The sequence below is a fragment of the Rosa chinensis genome, chromosome 6, assembly GCF_002994745.2.
Source record: "Rosa chinensis cultivar Old Blush chromosome 6, RchiOBHm-V2, whole genome shotgun sequence".
NCBI classification, from domain to species: Eukaryota; Viridiplantae; Streptophyta; class Magnoliopsida; order Rosales; family Rosaceae; genus Rosa; species Rosa chinensis.
Window position 1 is genome coordinate 4,900,325 of NC_037093.1, and position 22,822 is coordinate 4,923,146.

Consider the following 22,822-nt stretch of genomic DNA (forward strand, 5'->3'; position numbering starts at 1 on the left):
GACTATTTTTATATTTATAATTAATTTTTAGACTTTAAATATTGTCATTTATATTATTATATGTCATTAAAATAATTTAAAAATTAAAAAAAAAAAACCGCCTAGTCCCCGCCTAGGCTCCCGCCTAGGCCCCTAGGCGCTAGTCCCTGGGTTACCGCCCGACTAGCGCCTAGCGTTTTTTAGAACCTTGATGGTAGGTGATTTGTGTGTTGGCAATAGATTACGTTTGGTGTTTAGAAATCGATGTGCAGTAGTTTTGGGTACATCGGTTCTGTGGACACAATTCGATATATTGATAATCATAAGACATCGATTTTCATTTTGATACTGGTTTCTAATCTCTCAACTGACATCGTTTTTCTTGGCATTACTGTTTTGTTATGCTTTTATATAATTCACTTCATACTGACAAGCATAATGTGCAAATGAAAAAGAAATGCATTTCCCATCATCCAAAAATCGAGGCTTTCCATTAATTTTCTTTTCAAGTTCATGATTCAACATAATTCACAAAATAAAACCCCAAAACCGAAAAAGGCTAGCCTAGACATTTGATCCAGCTTTAGAATTCTTATCTGTAGCCACTTTAGTAAACCCTATTGGAAATATTTCAATGTCTGGAGCTACAACACAGTACTCAGAATGATCAGTCTCAATAACCTTGAACTCGACACTCCTCATTCCAACTCTCATAATGAAGAGATCACCCTTCCTCACTAAGCGGTAGGCCTTCAGGAAATAACCTGCAACATATTAATGGTAGGTAAATATATGAGCCATTGAGAATTAAACCAGCATTAAGCTACAACATAGATGTAATAAAAATTCAAAACTCATTGTTGGTCTGTAGGAAGTTCCTAAGAGTAGCCCACCAACTATTGCTAATACATCTAATTCAAATGCACCGACAGCAGCAGTCAATCATACAAAAGGAAAAAAATCAAAAAAAGAATCCAATCTTGACTTAACAGAACTGCAATAACCAACAAAACACATACCTCTTTTGCTCCCAAAGTCTATCTCCTAAACTCGATCACAATCTCGGCACACACCTCTTCCAAAACAAACCCAAGCCCACCTCCCAGAGATATCCAAAATCTTCCTGAAAACTCCCGCCCAATCCCTTTTTCTTTCCCAGAAAACTCCCGAGGCCTTCTTCAATCTATCACGAAACCACCAAATCAGTCTACTCTCTGAATTTGAGGCTTCTCCATCTGCAACAGTTCCTTCGAGTTTTGGCCTGGTACTATATCAATATAGAACCATCAAGACAAGTTTAAGTAGGAGATCATACAAGAAACTTATAAAAGTATATATGAATTGCACTTTATAAAGTATCATGTTTGAAATACCTCACTATTAAAGCAAGTATCATATAGCTCATCTCTTGTGTGAACCAATTACTCTTCCAACAGCTGCTAACAACGCATCAAATTTAACAAAGTCTCACCAACTAATACACAGAACTATCAGCAACAGAAAAGGCATACAACCTTCTAACTCAGTTTTTCATATATACATATTAACAATTGATGTACCTTGACAAAAAGACAGTATGTTTTCTGTATTATATTTGCTTTATGTATTGCAGAAGGTACTCACAAGGAATCAAATAATCAAATTGTGAATAGTAAAATGCTAGAAAACACAAATACCCAATCAGGGAAAAAATAATCTAATATCCAATAAGAATCTAAATTAAAAACCCTAGATTCAAGTTCATTGAGTGCGAGTGAGTGTATATAACTAATTATACACAGATGCATACACAAACATACAATCATACACAATGCTGATGCAAAATAAACCAGTCATAAATGGAAATTGAAGAGCAGAAAGTGAATAAGGATCAAAGAGGGACCTATTTGACAGACTCGATGATCTCAAGGCTGATAGCATCGCCAGGGAAGAGGGTGGCAGTGATCGGAGTGGAAGTAGATGAGAAAACCCTAGCTGCCGGCGATGAGGATGAGACCAAGGTAGGGCAAGGCTTCGCGGAAGCTCTGTGTGTGTGTGTGTGTGTGCGCGCGCGCGCGCATATATACAAGTGAATCAAAGGAAGCCAACCAAAGTGAATCAACCTGCAAGTACGGTGATAACTTTGACAATATCATTATTGATTAGCTTTAAGAATTAAACCAGCATTAAGCTACAACACAGATGTAATACAAATTCAAAACTCAAAATGAAAAGTGACTGTCTAACAGTTATGCCAAGTAGATTCTACATATGACCTCTCCAGGTACGAGTAAGTAGCAACCTCCTGCCAGTAAGAACAACTTATGTTTATATGCCGTCAATCAGGCATAACTTTGGAAATCAAGGTTTCTTAAATAACCTAAGGAAGATCTACACCTAAGTAGCAATTCCAGAAGGGAGTCTGTGTGAAATTAAACAATATCACCAAATACACACACACACACACACAAATATATAAGAAAACCTTTACTTGATGAAGCTCATATATTTCCAGGAATAGCTGCTTTGAAATCTCTTCTAATGATTGCACCTCTGCTTCCATGTTTTTGATATCTTCATATATATATACATATATATATATATAGAGAGAGAGAGAGAGAGAATTAGGGAGATAAACTGAATAAAACAACAATGGAAATTCATTATACTGAATAGCTGAAAAACTTATTGTTCAGTTATGCATGCATTTGTTGCTGATCAATAACAAATTTGAAAAGAATTTAAATGAAATTGAGCTCTTGTTTTCCATTTCAGTTTTCCTGTGTGTTATGAAGAGTTATCTTATGATGACCATAAAGCAGTCATGAAGACCATAAGTTTATGTAACCAATAGTATATTGAAGTTCATGATAACCATAAAAGCATCTAATCTGATCGATCTATAAGTTTGTTCAACTGGTTCAACTATAAGTCACTCCATGCATAAGGTCATATCTATTCTTACCTGCAAGAACTTGATCATGTATTTTCTTGATGTTTATACATCACTGTACAGGTGTTGAGGTTCAGGACATCACATAATTGCCTTCTGCATAATTCCCCATTCCCCACACACTGCATTTCCACTTCAAGGGAATATCTTGTGTTTCTTTCCACTGTCATATATATATATATATATATATATATATATATATATATATATATATATATATATAGTGTGCGGCATGGCCTTCTTTATACCTACACCAAAATTGTCAGGAGTATGGAAAAGCATAATAAAGGTAGATACATGGGGGGAGGTAGAGAGAGAGAGAGATCAGTTTTTGCATGATGATAATGAGAACACAAATTTTTCAAGAAAAAATGTCTTACCTCCCACAACCAACAAAGCCACACAGAGAATACACATCAAGAGATTCTCAGAAGTTTGACAAATGAAATAGTGGGACTTTTCAGGCTACTGCTGAAAATAAAGACATAACTAACATAAGATATGGTAGCCAATTAAGCTACTACTTACGAAGCATCTACCGTGTTTTGACAACTCAATAAACTTGACCGAGCTAAATGCAACTACATTTTAGTAATAAAAACTACAGCTGAACAATCTTGTGACCTAATATGAAGTAGTAATGTAGGTATCCCACCTCTTGAGCATCCAGAACTTAAGTATTTACACTAAAATTACTTCTGTGAATTTGTAGATCTGCATCTTTTACTAATTATGAGTAACATGACTAACATCAATATTCTGTATACTTTAATGAAGAGTAAAGAAATTAAAAAGAAGGACTAAATTGAGACCAGAAACCTATTATCACAAAAAGATTTCAGAACCCATTACCCAATTGTAACTTGTAAGTACCCAAAAAAAAAAAAAAGTTTCTGGATTTAATCTTTGTTACTTTAACAAAGGTTCGATAAGAAACTGTAACTAGTTATGAGCAGAGTTCACTTACCAGTCACAGCATACATAGAGAACGAACTTGGCAAGAAACCTGGCAATAGAAAGAATCATTATTTCATTGAACAACTACCTCAAGACAAGCAAGTGAAATAACACTCGGAAAAAACAAAAACAAAAAGCTGGGCAAGAAGAAAAAGAGCCACGTACTTGTACTAGCAAAGAAACAACCGCTGGTTAAGCATAGCATAGCAAGTATACGAGGCAAGACATTTTCCATACTTTCTTGACAGAGCATAAACCAGAATGGTTTCAGTAATAACAGAGATGAGACCAAGAAAGATCCTAACAGCATAAAATACCTCACCTGTAATCAACAACAATTTGGCTCAGAACAATTGCATAAAAATCAATACAATAAAACAAAATCTCAACAAACATGAGAAGAAAATAGTTCAAAAGGCAGGGACAAAGTTCTTACTTTTTCCTCTCCGTGCAACAAGGAAGCCGGTCGACCCACCAACTCATGGAAAAGAATGTATAAATTGAGTGCAAACTGAGAACTGCACGAGGCATATTGCAATAAGAACCAACATTAGATAGTCATAAAACACAAAACAAACTGGTCATCAGAACAAACTCAGCACAAACTTGTTGGACCCAACAAGATTTTCGATCAAATACTAGGAATCCATTACTACCCAGAGTGGCAAAACCAAATCCTTTCAATCTAAACTACTTGGACTCATAGTAAACCAAAGAACATATACCCTAAGTTCTGAACTTTTGGAGCAATTAACTCCAAACTCTTTTCCTCTCCAGTCAACTCCAGACCACCCAATCTCTAAAGCATAACAAAATCAACAGTTCAAACTCAAGGTGACCATAGAAATCATAGAATAAAGCAATTAAAACCAAAATTGCATAGCTCACAATTTCAATTGGTACAAAGATTGGAAGCAAGCGAGAGCACATACCCAAGCTGGACTTGACTTTCTCCAAAAATTCACAGTTCTTCAACCCACCTACAAACTCGAGCTTCTTAAACTCTAAACAAAAACAATCATACTTCAACAATAGCCCACAAATCCATACAATAATTTCACCCAAATGAAAACAATAGCCCATAAAAACAATCATACCTATAAAGATTACTTCGTCTCCGATCGGCGACTCGCATCACTGTCCAAGAATGGAGTCGTAATCGAAACCTTCGAGAGGTGAACCCTACAGTGACCTCCCAGTCGTTCTCTGAAGCCACTCGCACCGAATCGCCGCTATGATATTGCAGTCGCCAAGCTTCGATTCTAGAGACTAAGAAGGAACGCCGCCATTTAGCACGACTTGGATGATGTCCTCGTCCTCCTCAAAGCACAATGAGGGGTCAGTGTGGACGAATTTGGGTTTGGCTGGGGGAGGGCAGCAGCGGCAGTTGATGAGCACCTCGTCGTCATAATGGGAGGCGCGTGAGATGAAGGACTAGACGAAGCCGAGGAGGTAGATGAAGGGGGCGATGAGGGTAACAATGGCGGCGACTGAGGAGGAGGAGCTCAAGTATGGTTCAGAAAGGAGGTCGAGAGTCGAGATAGAGCTCGAGTTAGGGTTTCTGTTTCAGTTTTGGGGTTGGGCGCTTTTTTTTCTAGGTGTGAGAATTTTGAGTTTTAGAACCCGCTTCCATCAATTCACTTAAACACTTAGCGCTTTTTGCAAAAATAGGTTCCCGCAAATTTTCGAAGAAAACTTTTAACACCAGTCATTTTAAGAACTGATGTTAATGACATACATTTAAATCAGTATTTTCGTAAAATGATGTTAGATTACTTTTTTACATCGTGTGCAAGTATGACCGATTTAAAATATGCGATGTCTATGAACAGATTTCTAGTAGTGGCTGCTTACAGGTTCAACATCACCAGCTTACCCGGCTTTCCCGGTGACCTTCCATTCAGACTGGAAACTGGGTTCATACTCTGAACATGCTACTAATTTACATATATATACACACACATTGATGACTGATGAAAATTAATGAATCATGTCTTTTAATTCTACTTCTTAAGGTACATCGGAGTTGGAGACTCTGACAACGTGCAACTATTCTACTACTTCATTGAGTCTGAAGGAACTCCGAAGAATGGCCCGCTTATGCTTTGGCTCAGCGGAGGTCCTGGCTGTTCTGATTTTTCTGCCCTCGCATATGAAATTGGTGCGTAATTTTCTTTACTTCAGCATCTTTAATTTGTAACGGTCATTGTGGATCAGTACCATACATAGCAGGTTTGGAGTTACATGTAGTTCAATGGTTCTGTGATGGTTCTAGTTCACGAATGTTGGGCTAATCAGGTAAGTTATTGCTCAGATCAATGCAATTAATCAAAGAAAAATGTCTCCAAAGTTTAATTTCACCACATTTGTTCCTCTTACATAGAATTTTGGGTTAATTACATATAAGTGCATCTTAGAATGTTTTTTTAGCCATAAGGCCATCAACTAGTTTTTTCCTTCATAAGGCCACTAGATTAAAGAGTTAATTACAGATAAGTGCATCTTTGAATGTTTTTTTAGCCATAAGGCAAGGCCACCAACTAATTTTTTCCCTCATAAGGCTACTAGATTAAAAATGATGTTATATTTTGGATATAAAAACCAACATATTTACATACTTGCCACTAGAGTAAAAAGTCAACCACCATTCTCTCTCTCCTCTCCTGCAAGGTCTCCGGTCAACTCTGGCCGACCTCCGGCGAGTCTCCGGCCAACTTCCGGCAAACTCTGGCTACCACAAAAGCTACTGTCACTAACACCAAAAGCTACTGTGACTAGCAACAAAAACTACTCTGATTAGATTTCAGGCAACCTCCGGCGAGGTCACAAAAACTACTGTTACTAGCAACAAAAGTTACTCTGGTGAGATTTCTGGCAACCTCCGGTGAGGTCATAAAAGCTACTGTCACAAGTAACAAAAGATACTCCGGTGAGATTTCCATCAACCTCCAGTGAGGTCACAAAAGCTACTGTTACTGAAAAAAGCTACGCTCCCCAAAACCAAAAGCTACCATCCTCACAAACAAAATCTATTGTCATTGACACAAAAAACTACTCTCACCAGTAACAAACGGTACTGCACCAACACTAGAAAGATACTTTTACCAGTAACAAAAGCTACTCTCACCATCACCAAAAGCTACTCTCATCAATGCCAAAAGCAATAACCAAGCAGAACAAAAACTACTACAACGTAGAACAAAAGCTACTCCTAGAGACTGAGAAAGCTATTTTCAAAGATTAACAAAGCTATAGAAATGTATAATATACAACCAAAATAAAAAAGCCACTGCAACTGAGACAAGTAAACATATTCACTGATACAAAAAGTATGCAGGGTTCAACAGTGATATAACTATGAAAAGCTATGTCTATAGTTGTAAAAAGCCACTACCATAGTTGTGAAAATCTAATACAATGGTTGTATAAAGCTATTGTCAATATTGTAATGCTACTGTCATTTTTCAGATGACCACCATTGATGTTTCTTATTGTCAAGCTCTACCACACTACGCTAACCATAGAGGCATTATTTTGCCACCTTCAGCACCAGACTTCATTTCAACTTTATTTGGTTGGCCAGATGATATTAGGGCTGGCCTAAGTCGGTTCTACAGTTTTAAAATCAAAACCCGGAACCGGAACCGAGAAGATATAATCGGTTCGGGTATGCTGATTTTTGTATCAAGAACCGAAATGGAACCGAACCGACCATTCTCGGGTCGGTTCCTCGGTTTTTCGGTTCTAGTCGGTTTTTCGGTTTTTCGGTTTCACACTCGGTTTTTCGGTTTTTAGCTCCAAGTTCGGTTCGGTTCCACTTTCGGTTCCTCGGTTTTTCCATACAGACAAACTGTTTTTCAGCCTTTTCTAGTCTCCAGCTTCTAGTTTTCCTGATTTCCATACATAAATTAAAATGATTCAATATTGCAAATACCATTCACTCATAAAACTCAATCTACAATCTACATATTCAACAATCAACATCAACATAACAAATTAGAAATTCAAAGTCTCCTACTGAAACAAACCTAAAATTGAAATAGTTCAACATCAACATCAACATCAACATCAACATCAACATTCAACATCAACAATTAACAATCAACATCAAATTGAGCAATTCAAAGTCTCAAACTGAAACAAACCAACTAAAATTGAAATAGTTCATGAATGATTCAATATTTCTTCAAAGTGCAAACAATCAAACATTTCCAGCATGGCTTCCTCAGTTCCTCTTCATCAATGCAACAAGGCTTCCGGCCTTCCATATTCAATACCAAATCTGCATACAAAATAACAAATCTGCATTCATTAGTGTTCAATGAAAAGAGAGCTACACACATATTCTTGTAACATAACAAAGCGCATACAAACAAAACTAATGTAGCTCATAACTCAGAAGACCCTTTTAAAACTGATGTACAGCTAAGACTTTGGAAAATAGCTATATTAGAAACCAAGTCGGGAATCTGTGTGTAGCTATATTAGGATACTTTAAAAAAAATGAACTTCAAATGAAGCAAAAATCTTCAGACCTTTATGCATCCTTGATTGTTGATGAATTGCATCATTTTTTATGCCTTTTCTTCTTGGTTGTAGGGGCAGAAGCTGAAGCCTCAGAACTCTTGGTTGTTTTGCCACTTGGGGCAGATGCAGATGCAGATGCGGCAGCAATAACGTTCTTGGCCTTCTCAGCTTTCTCTCTATCCTCTTTTTCATGGTCTGCACGATGTCAAAACTCAAAACAGTCAATCTCATATAAATTGCCCAAAGTTGTTGTACCAGTTTCAAAAACAGTAAACTAAAAACATCAAAAATACATACCAGCTTCAATCTGTTCGTATGACTCCATTTCCTCCATAGTTGGAATGTACTCCAACCCCATAATAGCATCAGCCTTCAACCAATTTTGTAGGCATATCAATTTTTCAACTGTTTTTGGATTTAAAGAGCTTCTGTATGGATCTATTACCCTTCTCCCAGTGCTAAAACTTGACTCACTCGCAACTGTTGAAACTTGTATGGCTAATATATCTCTAGCCAATGATTGCAAGTTGGGATATTTACCTCCATTCAGCTTCCACCAATCCAAAATCTTCCAATCATCATTTTCAGCCGGTTTTTCTATAAGGTCCAGCAAATATCTATCAACTTCATGTCCCACCACAACATCGTTATTCTGTTCAAGCTGCCTATTCCAGTCTTCTTGCATAACAGCCCTCTTCCCACTAAGAATCCTTGCTTTGCTTCTACTCTTACTAGTACCTGTTGCACTAGTACTTGGATCTTTACCCTTGGTCTTGGTCTGTCCACTATGTGAACCATTAGACTGCCCATACAAGTCACACAAGTCTACCACAAGCTGCTTTACGTCATCACATTTCTTCTTGATCTCCCAATCACACAAATTCAACATTGTATCACACAACCAACTAATGTTCCTCAATTTATACCTAGGATCTAAGACCAAAGCAACTAGGAAGAGTTGGTTCAGGTCATCTAAGTTCCCAAAATACTTGGAATATTTGGCCTTCATCTTGACTGCCATGTTGTACAAGACGTTGTCTGCTTCACTTGAATCAGGCCCTACCCCAATAGAACTGAGATCTTCAAGCTCTGCTTCAATAGTAACAATATCATGGAATGCCTTGTGTGCAGTGGGGGTAAGTGAAGCACTAACATTAAGGGTCACATCGTAGAAGACTTTCAAGAACTTCACAAAAACTGATGCATTGTCCCAATCTGCATCACTTGGTGGCCCTACCCTTTTTACAACTTTCTTCTTACTCTGATTTTCAGTTTCATCATCATCTTCATCTTCCTCATTTTCATCAAAGTACTTTTTGTACCTTGAATCCTCCTCATCCTTCAATCTTTCAAATGCTTTTTTTAACTCTAAAGCTGTGTCCAACATAAGAAAGGTGGAATTCCACCTTGTTGAACATCTAAGATGCAAATTTTATTGCATTCAACTTTCTCCTGCTCTACACAACTTTTAAATTCATCCAACCTTGCACCCGAACTTCTAACGTATCTCACAGCATTCCTTATGCTAGCTACTGACATCTCCATCATATTCAGTCCACTCCTCACAATTAGGTTTACAATGTGAGCCAAACATCTCACATGCATAAACTTACCTCCACAAATTGGTTTTGTGTCCCAATTGCACATTTTCTTCCTAAGGTAATCAATGGCATGCTTATTGGCAGAGGCATTGTCAACAGAAATTGTTAAAACCTTATCTATTGACCAATCAATCAAACATTTCTCCAAGATTTTTCCTATGGTTACACCAAGGTGGTTTGGAACCACACAAAAAGCAAGCACTCTTTTGTGCATCTGCCATCCCCTATCAATAAAATGGGCAGTAATTACCATGTAGTTTATATTCTGGCAAGAAGTCCAAGTGTCCGTTGTCAAACACACACAGTAAGACTTCAATTCCCTCCTCAACTCCTCCTTCTTGGCATCATACATGCCTAGGAAGGTTTTTACTATGACTTTCCTACATGGAACTTTAAACAAGGGCACAGCAACACTGCAAAAATACCTAAAACCCGGTTTTTCAATGAAACTAAATGCAAGTTCATCGACAACTATCATATGAGTTGCAGCTTCCACACAATTATCTTGTGACCAATTCACACTAACCAAAGTACTCCCACCTCTTCTACCATCACTAGTCAAAACCTGTTGGCCGGATTCTACATTAACTCTACCAGGGTATCCCTTACACACTATCTCAATGTGTTTCCTAAGAGAAGATGTACCATTTTCATATGAATTGCATGCCAAATGAGTCGGACAGTACTTACATTGAGCTCTCTTAGTATGGCCAACCACTTTCTCCACTCCATCGATAGTCTCTTTTAAAGGATGATCCTCCTTCGTGAAGTGATCCCATACGTTCGACCTCTGCTTGCCTTTCTTCTTCTCTCCTCTTTTTCTCTTGTCAACAGAGCTCCGAGCAGTAGAAGCTTTGGTTGCTTTGGTCCGTTTTGGAGCAACTGCTACTTGTTCTGCCACGGGGTTGTTGCTTACAAGCACAATGTCATTGCTAGCGGATGGTTCGTCACTGGAAGCAAATGGGTTAGAGCAGCTAGCAGATGTTGCGGACATGGAAGTGAAGATGACAAGCAGCTGTAAGCATATGTACAACCTCAATATTCCCTGGCCTGAAATGAAGATGACAAGAAATTTTGTTTAGCAATATTTCCTAGCCTCAAAACAGATGCAAATATATTTTTTTCATTAACAGTTAACAAAGCACAAACAAAACTGAGCAAAACTGAGCAACCGAGCACTAGCAGTCTAGCAGTAGTAGCAGTCATATAGTAGCAGGAGGTTCTTATATAATCTATACCGCAACAGAGCACTCAAAATAAAACTACCATTTACTAGTTCAGCAAGAGTACCATATTGTGGTGACAGTTGAATTGGACTCACCAGCCACCTTGGAGACTCTGGAATGAAGAATAAACCTATAATGTGGACAAGAGATGGAATAGCACCTGTATACAAAGTAATATTAACTGCTAGATTCAATTTGATGCAATTGATCAAACTTGTTCAAGGTAGTAGGAACAGATGACATACCGATTACAGCCAAGGTCCACCAGGTTATGACATTTCCAAGGAAATATGTTAGTGCGAAGCCAAAACTAAGCATCAACTGTGCAGTTAATGAAATTTATAGCAGAAATTAGAGAGATGGTAAATAAGATTACAAGCACAGAGAATAATAAGCTGGCAGTTCATCTCACAATTACAAGGATTTAAATTATGTAATACCTGAGTAGCTGAAGTAAACCTTCCTCTAAGATCAGTAGGTGTTATTTCTGCTATGTATACAGGTACCTATTATTAAACAAGATTATGATCATAACATAATTTGTTCTACACATCAATTACAAACCAAAGTTGTAAGCAGAATATATTGTGAAATTCTAATTACCACGTAGCAAATTATACCGACACCAAATCCCACTGACAACCGTCCTAAATCCAGCCACCAAGCATTCTGCATAAAGCATTTAACTCTCTTCACTGACTGAACCCAGAAATGGGAGAAAACCAAAAGAAGCCAAAAAAAGACTGCATAAAGCATACAACTGTCACCACAATATTTTCCAATGCACTGTATTTTATTTTTCTTTTGAATCGTCAAGTTGGAATCAAAAGACAACCATAGCAATATATTCAGAAGTTTAAGTCCAATCAAAAGACTTATTTGTTGATTCAAATCTCGAAAAGAAGAGTACCATATCTCAAATACCTAATTATTCAACAAAAGCAGCGATTATAAATTATACGTTACCTTTGCTGTATGATCATCAGAGCAAGAAGCCAATAATGAGCCGGTCGGATTCCACTTAATAGCATTAACTTCACCCAGAAAAGGTAAAACTTGAGAAAGTTAGGACAAAAATCATGCAGCATCATGGATATCCTGGTTAGATTTACCAACTCACAAGTTGCTTGTCTTTAAGCATATATAATTGGATATATATAAATATCACGAGATAAGCTAAGGATCTTTAAGCATATATAATTGGATATATATAAATATCATGACTCATTAACAATTCGTTTTTATATACTGAACCTAAGAATGCACAAAGCCATTGAACACATGATATGGTAACTAAACAAGCTGAACAGAAAAATGGTCTGATCGATAAGTTTATACACACATGTTTATCCACTATGCAGAAATAGAACAAGAAGAATGTAATCATACTCACTTCTGAAGAGATGATTTTCAAGACTCCCACGGGTCATAAACTCATAAACGAGCAACCGTTGATCATCTTCAATGCAGTACCCAATAAGCTTTACAAGATTTGGATGGTGGAGCTGTCCCAGAAAGTCAACCTCAGCCTGCATCAAAGAGAAACAAGAACAAGTTTGAAACAAAATCGCACCAAGTAAGCAAAAACCATCAAAAATTGAAAGTTTGAAACAAACAAGAACAAAGTTTGAATTTTTATACCACAAATCTTTAGAGGCAGAGCCTGCACCTGCACCTGCTTTCCGGACTCCGATAGTTGTCGGATCTCGGACTCCGATAGCTGCACTTGCGCCTGCACCTGCTTTCCGGGTCGGCCTCTGACTTCAAGAAGAGAAACTGAAACTTGAAGAGAGAAGAAGAAGAAGAAGATTAAGGAGAAGGAGAAGAGAGGGAGTGAAAGAAAAGCATGAGACTGGGGTCCAGACTTACATTGATGGAGGTCGAAGACGGGGATGCATCAACCAAATCGCAGATGGCTAACAGCCCAACACAAATCGAAGACGCGATGGTCTTGCTCGTCGGGGCTGCATCCAATCTTTGAGGGCGATCGTCTTGGTCGTCTGGGTTTTGAATCTTTTGATCGCCTTGGTCGTCTGGGTTAGAGAATGGAGAGTTAGGGTTTTGAGAGGCAGTGAGCGATAGAGAGAACTAGAGAAATTTTAGGGTTTTGAACTTTTGATCGAACGGATAGATCGGAATCATCGGGGCCTGATCAAATGAGAATGGGTTTATTTTAGAGAAATAAGCTCGGCCCTTATATCCACTTATACACTGACATATGTATTTCGGTTCCAAGGGTGTTTTAAAAACAAGAACCGGAACCGAACCGATAATACTTCATTAGGAACCGAACCGAGCAAAATGTAAATATATATACCCTAAAACCGAACCGAACCGGGTTTTTCGGTGCGGTTCGGTGCGGTTCCTTCGGTTTTTCGGTTCGCCAGGCCAGCCCTAGATGATATCTTGGTCAATGGAGGCTTCACTATCCAAATTCACATGATTTTTGGATTCTACTACTACAAATGCAAAGGGGAAGAATTCTGCAAAAACAAAAATACAACAAAACAAGCAATCTTTATCAACTAGATATTTAGGTATAAGCGATCTAAAATATACTAACATAGATACAGAAAGCTACTATGACATATGTAGAAAGATACTAGCCCAGAAATAAAAAGCTACTAACATAGATACTAATTGCAACAAAACCAATTGATTATCCATGTTAATTAGTGTAACACAAATCTCAAACGAGAAATGCTACATATACGAAATCACAACAAAAATAAAACTAAATTTCATATAGAATCCTGATTTTTCAATATGATAAGCTATTAACAGAAAACAACTTGAAATCAATCAAAATGAAAACAAAAAGCTACTGGCATCAGCTTAAAAATATACTAGCATAAGCATAGATAGCTACTATCATTGTGTTGAAAAATCACTATAATAGTTACAGAGAGCTACTGACTTGAAATTAATCAAAATGAAAACAGAAAAGTTATTGACATCAGCTTGAAAAGATACCAATTTAAGGATAGAAAGCTACTATCACTATGTTGAAAAGCCACTACAAAAGTTATAGAGAGCTACTGACTGCAACAGAAAATAAAAGAATTTTTGAAAGAACAAAGATATGACAAAGATCAGTAGGCAGGCGTGAATGAAAACACATGAATCTAAAACTAGATAATCACCATTGAAAGCCCTATGAAGAATCTTATTAGTTTCCATGTACTAATTCTTAATTCTCCTTGTGCATTTTTTATCGGAAAAAGATTATATACTTACTGAAACATAATAAAACCAGAAGACATACAAAACAACAAACCTTGAATATGACTTCTAAAATTTGAACTATTCATCATCTTATTTCCTTTAATAAGAACAAAATGTTACAAATATGAATAAAACACTATGAAATAGAATGCCAACAAAACAAGAATAAAATATGGCTGAGGATCATTAATATAAACAAACAGCAATATAATACATAGAGTGCATTCTCTTATAAAGTTCACAAACTAATTAAATAAGCCTAGCCTTTAGTTGATAACCTTGGTGAACGGAAGAGCAATGCATCTTGGAGTGCTGACCTCCTTCCATCTTCATAGCAACCACAAAGCTCTAGAGGAATTAGACCAGTGAATGTAACCGGGACTACCTCTGATGGGAGAACCAAAAAGGTTGTTAGAATCATCATAGAGTAAATTAAAGCAAAGTATCTATGTAGATCAAAAGATGGGAAGGCCATCTGTAGTTAACAGACGCTGCTCTTGTGGTTCAAATTATGAAGAGTTCGACATTTCTCCGTATTGTACTTTTGTAGAGATATTTAGCAATTTTAGTCATTCAAAACAAATTAAATAAGCCTTTAGAACCGCCTTTACATTCTCAGTTATTGCAAAAACATGAACTACATGCTTCAAACCCATGGCATACGATTACGACAAGAAAAAGCTCTCTACATTTCAAAACCAATGGACAAATAAAATCCATGGATTCTTAAGAAAGAATAGGAAATGAAACTGCAGAAGCACAATTTCTACTTAAATAACCAAAAATCACCTATTCTAACCAAACCATCTACTTGGAGATCATTGATTTTGATAACCTAATTTCATCTCCATTACCAAAAAACACTAATCAAAACTGAACACAAGATCCACATCTCTGTACCTATTCGGCAGAGATAAGCCAATCGGATCGTTGCCGGAGATACTAAGCGGAGTTTCGTTGAGATAAGGCCATCAAAACATCAAAATCAAGCAGTTCCAGTAAATCGATGTGTTCAATTTCGCAAATGCTTAACCAAAATCCTAACAATTTCCATTACTGAGTACAAGCAAAATGAAAAGCTCTGGAATCCAGTAATGACCTATCGCTATGAAGAAAATAAAGAAATTGAAATCGAAAAAGTGTAGAAACTAAATGGATATCAGATTGACATTACGAACGAGTCGCTGATTAGAGCTAGATTGAGCTTGGCGTCTGGAATGGCGAAGATCTGGAGATCGAGAGGCTAGCAGTAGGTGAGGTTGGTGAGATTGAGATGCTATCAGGTTAGTTAGAGCTTGAGCATCATCACCGGATCTAATAGTTTCATCCATAGCCGTAGTCATCTTGGACGTTGTCGCCGGAAGCTAGAGAAACAAAAGCGACGAGTGGTTCGTCGGAGGATGAAGAGGAAGAAAGAGGGCTTCTAAGGGAAAGTCGAGGAGGGAGGGAGAGAGAGAGAGAGAGAGAGAGAGAGAGAGAGAGAGAGAGAGAGAGAGAGAGAGAGAGAGAGAGAGAGAGAGAGAGAGAGAGAGAGAGAGAGAGAGAGAGAGAGAGAGATTAATCTGATGTGAGCAGAGGGGCAAAATCGTCATGAATGAAGAAATTTGATGATGCAAGTGGCCTTATTTGTACAAGAAAAATTAGGTGGCCTTTTGGCCAATTAAAGTTTCAAAGTGACACTTATGTGTAATTTTCTATAGATTAAAAAAGATGTTATATTTTGGATATTAAAAACCAATATATTTACATAAATGCCACAAGAGTACAAAATCAACATCCATTCTCGCTTTCCTCTCCGGCGAGGTCTCCGGTCAACTCCGGCGGGTCTTCTGCCGACCTCCGACGAACTCCGGCGACCACAAAAGCTACTGTCACTGACACCAAAAGCTACTGTAGCTAGCAACAAAAGCTACTCTGATGAAATTTCATGCAATCTCCGGCGAGACACAAAAGCTACTATCACTAACAATAAAAACTACTCTAGTAAGATTTCCGGCAACCTCCAACGAGATAACAAAAGCTACTATCACCAACAATAAAAGCTACTGCTTACCAAATAACCTATGCTCCCCAAAACGAAAAGCTATTATCCCCACCAACAAAATCTACTGTCACCAATAACAAAAGCTACTCTCACCAGCAACAAATGCTACTCTCACCAACACTAGAAAACTACTCTCACCAACAGCACAAACTGCTTTCACCAACACCAAAAGCTACTCTCACCAACAACAAGAATTACTGTCACCAACACCAACGAGCTACTTTCACTAACATTAGAGAGTTACTCTTATATCAAAAACTACTCTCACCATCAATAAAAGCTACTCTCACCAACGCAAAAAACTACTATCACCACCGCAAAAAACTATTTTCACCACTGACAAAAGCTACTCTCACTAACGTCAAAAACTACTATCACCACCACAAAAAGCTACAATCACCACCACCAAAAGTTACTTTCACCAACAACAAAATATACTCTCATCAATATCAAAAACTCTTCTCACCAACAACAGAACGCTACCTTCACCAAAGCTGATAGCTACTCTCACTAACTCCGAAAGCTACTCTCACCAACATTGAAAACCGCTTCACTTGCTCTCTTTTTGAAATGATACAAGTGCAAGACAAATATTGCCAAAATTCAACCATAAAAACAAAAACACAAACCAGAATAGAACACCATCAAAAACATAGATACCATAACATCAAAATTGAACAATGAGGCATAAAGATCCAATTTCATTACCATAACAAAAATACCATCAATCGACTGTAGAATTAGTTCAAATAATAGTCTCTAACTGTAATTCAATTTCAACAAAAATACCAGAAGGATTGAGGTTGAAACCAAATAACTAAACCAGGTGTAGTACTTTTACACATATCAGTTTCATATATTTGGAAACATAGATGCCATTGTGTGTTAAATGACGCCCAACCTAACTCTGCATTGGTAGCCTCTCTCTCTTTTGCTGCATCTTCTGAGTTCTTGGTTCTTGCTTCTGATAGTTCCATTCCAAATGCCAGTTTGCATCGACCTGTGCGTCCTCCCCCTAAACCGAAATGGCTTCCTCCCCTTCCTACTCAGATTAAGATAAATATTGATGCTTCTTGGACAAAGGAGGGTTTTTGGTTTAGCCGTTGTGGCTAGATATTCCTTTGGTTGTCTTGTTTTTGGGATGGCTATGTTCAATTTTGCTTCTTCACCACTAGTTGCAGAGGCTTTGGCAACCCAATTAGGTGTACTCTTGGCCTTTCATTGCGAGTTTCTCATTTTCTGTTTGAAGTTGATTCTCTTCAACTTGTCAATCTCCTTTCCAATTCCAGTACATCTACAGATTGGGCTGTGTTGCCTCTTGTGGATCATATTAGAGATTTAACAGTTGATCTTGTTTCTCACAGCTGGGTTTGGACTCGCAGAATGGCTAATCAGGCAGCAGACCACATTGCTTGTTTAGTTTGCAGGAGGCAGTGTCCAACTGAATGGGTTCAGTTTCCACCTTCCTCCTTCTCTCATATTCTCTTGTATGATGCCGAACATGCTCCGACTGAGTTTTTGGGTTGTTTTGCTTCTCTTCCCTAGCTACCTGTTTTTGGAGGGGTTAGTTTCTTTCTTTTCAGTTTTTTTGTTGTGTTTTGTACTCTGGTTTCTTTAATGAATTCTCTTACGTTAAAAAAAAAAAAAAAAACCTTGCCTAGAAGATAGCTACGTGACAAGAGGAAATCTCTTATTTCTTGTGATATGTTATCAAGACTAATAAATATTTTGATTGTATTCAAGGCCAATATCTGTGGCCTAAAATATAGTATTTTACTCCTATTAGGAAGGAGAATCTGCAATAAGTAGCCTATATATAAAGAGGCTAAAGACTGCAGATTCTCCTTCCTAATAGGAGTAAAATACTAAAGTCCAGAGTGAAATGGCTACAAAACGGGGACAGAAACACCAAATTTTTCCATATGTCAACCATGGTCCGCAGAAGGAAAAACAGAATTGAGGCTCTACTTGACAATGATGGAGTTTTATGCAGTGACATAAATGGTATGAAATCTATTGCAGTTGAGTTTTTTGAGAATTTGTTTTCTTATAATTCTGCTAAAGATGTGAGATTCATTATTCCTTATCTATTTCCTACTCTGGATAGTTATGATTTAAGAAAGATGAGTAGAGGCATTTCTAGGGATGAGGTTAAAAATGCTGTGTTCAATATTAGGGGCTTGAAATGTCCTGGTGCTGATGGATTTCCTGCTCTTTTCTATCATAGCCATTGGGATATCCTTGCGAGGAAATTTTTCAGTTGGTTAATTCTGCCTTGCATTCTGGCAAAATTCCTGATGGTCTTAACCACACTCTAATTACTCTTGTTCCCAAAGTGGCTAGTCCTCAAAGTTTGGCTCTCTTTCGACCCATTAGCCTTTATAATACTCTCTATAAAGTTAACTCCAAAGTGTTGGTTGCTCGAATCAGACCTCTTCTTAAGTATCTTATTAGTCCTAACCAGGTGAGTTTTGTGCCCTGTAGGCATATTACGGACAATATTATTATTGCTCAAGAGGTTTTGCATAAGTTTCAACGCTCTGTTGGTAAGAAAGGGTTCATGGCCTGGAAAATTAATCTTTCCAAAGCTTATGATAGGCTGAACTAGAACTTCATTAAGTCAGTTTTACATGAAGCTTGCTTCCCTCAGAATATTATTAAATTGGTTATGAGTTGCGTCTCGTCCACAAGCTTTCAGGTTTGCATTAATGGTGAGCTTTCTAATACATTTAGGGCTAGTAGAGGCATCAGGCAAGGAGATCCCTTGTCTCCTTATCTGTTTGTTCTTTGTATGGAAAAATTTTCTCATCTGATTACTTCTACTGTGCAAGTTGGGCAATGAAAACCTGTTAGAGCCTCTGGTTCTGATCCTTTTATTTCACATTTGGTCTTTGCAGATGACCTTGTTCTCTTTGTTGAGGTTAGTTGTGCTCATGCTACAATTCTTAAGCGATGCTTGGATCTGTTTTGTGCTCTATCTGGGCAAGAGGTTAGTTATTCTAAATCTGTGCTGTTTTGCTCTCCTAATGTTTCTAAATCTCTAGCCAAAAATATTGGCAAAATTTGTGGTTCTAATCTCACCTCTAATCTTGGTAAATACCTGGGGATGCCTCTTATTCATTCTAAAAGTTACAAATCAGACTTATGCTTCTATTGTTGACAAAGTCCAAAGTAGACTCTCTAGATGGAAAAGAAAACTGCTTAGCTTAGCTGGAAGGCTTACACTTATCCAATCAGTCACTTCTTCCATGCCAGTTTATGCGATGCAAACTGTGAAGCTCCCTGTGTCTATCTGTGAGAAGCTTGATCGAATAAACAGAAATTTTCTTTGGGGTGATTGCAATGGGGAAAAAAAATCCATTTAGTTAATTGGGATCTAATGTGCAGACCTAAGCAATATTGTGGTTTGGGCATTAAGGCTGCAAAACATATGAATCAGGCTATGCTTGCTAAATTATGTTGGCGACTATCTCAGGGTGATGAGGGTCTATGGAGCAAGGTTCTTCATAAGAAGTACATTAAAGATGTTCCTCTTCTGCACCCTCAATACTCTAGTCCTTCTGGTAGCTCTAGTACTTGGAGAGGTGCTGTGTCAGGTTTTCAACTTTTGAAAAAAGGATTATTATGGAGGATTGGGAGTGGTACTACTATTAATTTCTGAACTGATGCTTGGTTGCCTATTGGACCTTTAATCAATGTTTTTCCTGTTCCTCCCAATGTTGATATTAATTTGAAAGTTTGTGACTTTTGGGAAGATAATGGTTGGAATCTAAATTTGCTTCATTCTTATTTTGATGAAGACATTATTAAAATGATTATGCATCTTCCTGTTGGTTTTGATGGAAGTGGCCCTGACAGAATTATATGGGTGAGACTTCTAATGGGTGTTTTTCTGTGAAATCAGCTTACTTGGCCTTGATTAAGGAAGAAAAGTATGATGCCTTTCCCTGGTACTTTATTTGGAAACTCCCTATTCCTCCTAAACTAAAGACGTTTATGTGGTTATTATGTCATGGCAGAATTCTCACTAATGTTGAAAGAGTCAAAAGAAGGATTGCTATCGATCCTTCTTGCCCTATTTGTCATGAACATCTTGAAACTCTTGTTCACATGCTTAGAGATTGTTCCTCTGTTAAGAATGTTTGGAATGGTGTTCTCTGCCTGGATACTATTGCAAGGACTATGCAATTAGGATGGCATGAATGGTTGGTTGCTAACACTCATTGCAATAGACCTTGCTATGATGGGTTGTTGTGGTGTAGTGTATTTGCTTATACATGCTGGTACATATGGAAATGGTGCAACATGGCAGTTTTTGATGGTAACTACTACCCTCCTTCAGTTTATAGCAAAATCATTTTAGATTCGGCTAATGATTGGAAGAATGCTAATGTTAGTTCTACTGTTAGTCGTAGAAAATCTACTATATTGTTATCTTGGTCTAAACCTCCTGACCACTACTTTAAACTTAATGTTGATGGAGCTAGAGGACAAAATGGACATATTGGTGCAGGAGGGGTTTTGAGGGATCACAATGGTACTTGGATTTCTGGCTTTTCTGCTAGTCTTGGTATTGGATCTGTTTTACAAGCAGAGGCTTGGGGGCTCTTACTTGGTCTCCAATTGGCTAGTAAAAATCATTGCCAGCATCTTATTGTTGAATGTGACTCTGAGGTGTTAGTTAATCTAATCAACAATGGGGTTAATGACCTGCATCCTCTTAGGTCAGTTCTGTGCAACTGTCATTTTTTGCAGGTACTATTCTTAAGTTGTGAAATTCGACATGTTTATCTGGAAATAAACTTAGTTGCGGATTTGCTTTCTAAAGATGGTGTTGGGGCTGATCTTGGAGTGCATTTCATAGAGCAACCTCCTCTGCAAGTTATCAATGTTTTGCTTGATGATTTGTGTGCAAGTCCTAGATCTAGGACTATAATTTGTGATCTTTAGTTGTTTTTTTTTTGGGCCTTTTGGCCTCCATCTATCCAAAATGATAATAATAATAATAAAGAGGCTAAAGACGAAATAAAACACACAACCTCTCAATCAACTAATCTATCAGATTATCCAAAATCTCTCCGGAGCAACCTACCTTCAACCTAGTTGAAATCAGCGAAGCCAGGGTAACGCCCTAGCAACCCAACGAAGCTAAAGTCACGCTTTAGCAAACTCCATGCTTTCTCCTACTTTCTGGTGATTTCTCTGCTCAACCTACAACGTTGAGTATCGACTCGGTGACACAAGAGATCACACCAAAAGTCCTTATCCGTAAAGCATAGAAAAGAACCTTGTGACGAGGTTGGTGCTCTCCTTGTCCACAACGTTTGAAAATAAGTTAGATCAAGGGACGCCCCGACGACTACACCCTTAGTGTTGGCATGCTTGCGCAATCACACCAGTAAAAGAGACTATTTCGTAGCCCAAACTAGGCCACAGCCAAACAGGAAGTTTGAATGTGGATTTGATAAACCACTACTAGAAAATTGGCTATAGGCCACCCCTAATTAGACACATATTTATAACCGTATCATTTGATATATTAAAGGACACCCTCATCTATTTTCTGTATTCTTTACTTTATAGATGTTGATAACTGTGTAGTAAAAATGGTCAAATTAATAAAATATTATATTAAATCAATTAGAGATAGTCATCCGTATGTAATGATAAAGTAAAAATTAGAAATGCAAACATGAAAAATAAACATTTGGAATAAAATTCATTTACATACAGTTAAAAGTATCTATAATATTTGACACAATTAACCGTGTCTAGGAATTTTCACTGATAAAGGTATCCTTTCATTTTCCACACAGAACCGTGTGCAAATGTTGCACCACAATATTAATATTAATTCTTCATTGAAAAAAATATTAATTTTAATTTACCAACAAATTTTCTCTAATTTCATTTATTTTATATCCAATTATATCAAAATGGAAAACGAAAAATGCACATTTATCCAAAATACGGGATAACCACCGTTTTCACCTCCCCCTTTATCTCTTCCACTCACACTTTAAAAGTTTTATCTCATCCATTCGTCATTCACACTTAAAAGTTTTTCAATTTCAGTTACCTCTTTCAAACTTGGATCTTTTATTGAACTGGGCATATACATACACAGAAGTGGGATACAATGTTCTTCATCAACTAGCCGGTAAAATCAGCCCTTGAACTTAAATTTTAGATTCATGCTTTGAGATTTAAGGTATAATTATGATTAATATTCATATAATTATGATTAATATTGATCCATTTGCTCATCTCACAGAATAGATCGAGATCAATGTGCACCTATTCGCTCATTTGCTGGGTTCGATATAGCCTC

General features: G+C 37.5%; 1 protein-coding gene and 3 long non-coding RNA genes across 6 annotated transcripts; 1 reads left to right on the top strand and 3 right to left on the bottom strand.

The window, feature by feature from the left end:
* Positions 1-2,051: 2,051 nt before the first annotated feature.
* LOC121050090 lies at positions 2,052-3,022 on the bottom strand. Of its 2 annotated transcripts, none has more exons than XR_005801765.1 (3): positions 2,924-3,022; positions 2,450-2,532; positions 2,052-2,081 (listed from the first exon to the last, which is right to left on the bottom strand). It is a non-coding gene; the product is annotated as an uncharacterized LOC121050090 (long non-coding RNA). The 2 variants fall into 2 exon arrangements; XR_005801764.1 differs by having other exon boundaries at positions 2,444-2,532.
* Positions 3,023-3,117: 95 nt separating this feature from the next.
* Positions 3,118-4,177, bottom strand: LOC112174041. Its single transcript, XR_002925814.2, has 3 exons — positions 4,034-4,177; positions 3,879-3,917; positions 3,118-3,159 (listed from the first exon to the last, which is right to left on the bottom strand). It is a non-coding gene; the product is annotated as an uncharacterized LOC112174041 (long non-coding RNA).
* A 1,533-nt stretch (positions 4,178-5,710) lies between these two features.
* On the top strand, positions 5,711-6,228 carry LOC121050089. The gene is made up of 2 exons (XR_005801759.1): positions 5,711-5,784; positions 5,884-6,228. It is a non-coding gene; the product is annotated as an uncharacterized LOC121050089 (long non-coding RNA).
* Positions 6,229-8,051: 1,823 nt separating this feature from the next.
* Positions 8,052-12,328, bottom strand: LOC112170054 (sugar transporter ERD6-like 11). 2 transcript variants are annotated; one of them, XR_002925002.2, is made up of 4 exons: positions 12,189-12,282; positions 11,826-11,965; positions 11,663-11,728; positions 8,052-8,150 (listed from the first exon to the last, which is right to left on the bottom strand). XR_002925002.2 is itself a non-coding variant. In XM_040508822.1 (4 exons), the coding sequence occupies exons 1-4, from the start codon at positions 12,311-12,313 to the stop codon at positions 8,139-8,141; spliced, it is 360 nt and encodes a 119-aa protein (XP_040364756.1). In that variant the 5' UTR covers positions 12,314-12,328; the 3' UTR covers positions 8,052-8,138. The 2 variants fall into 2 exon arrangements, 1 of the variants encoding a protein (XP_040364756.1); XM_040508822.1 differs by having other exon boundaries at positions 11,826-11,982; positions 12,189-12,328.
* Between the last annotated feature and the right edge of the window lie 10,494 nt (positions 12,329-22,822).

Coding starts and splice junctions, on each gene's coding strand:
- LOC112170054 (XM_040508822.1), bottom strand. CDS start 12,313: ATGATGCTGCATGATTTTTGTCCTAACTTTCTCAAGTTTTACCTTTTC. Junction 11,983..12,188: donor CTGATGATCATACAGCAAAG/GTAACGTATAAT, acceptor TTGTGGTGACAG/TTGTATGCTTTATGCAGTCT. Junction 11,729..11,825: donor TCGGTATAATTTGCTACGTG/GTAATTAGAATT, acceptor GTTTAATAATAG/GTACCTGTATACATAGCAGA.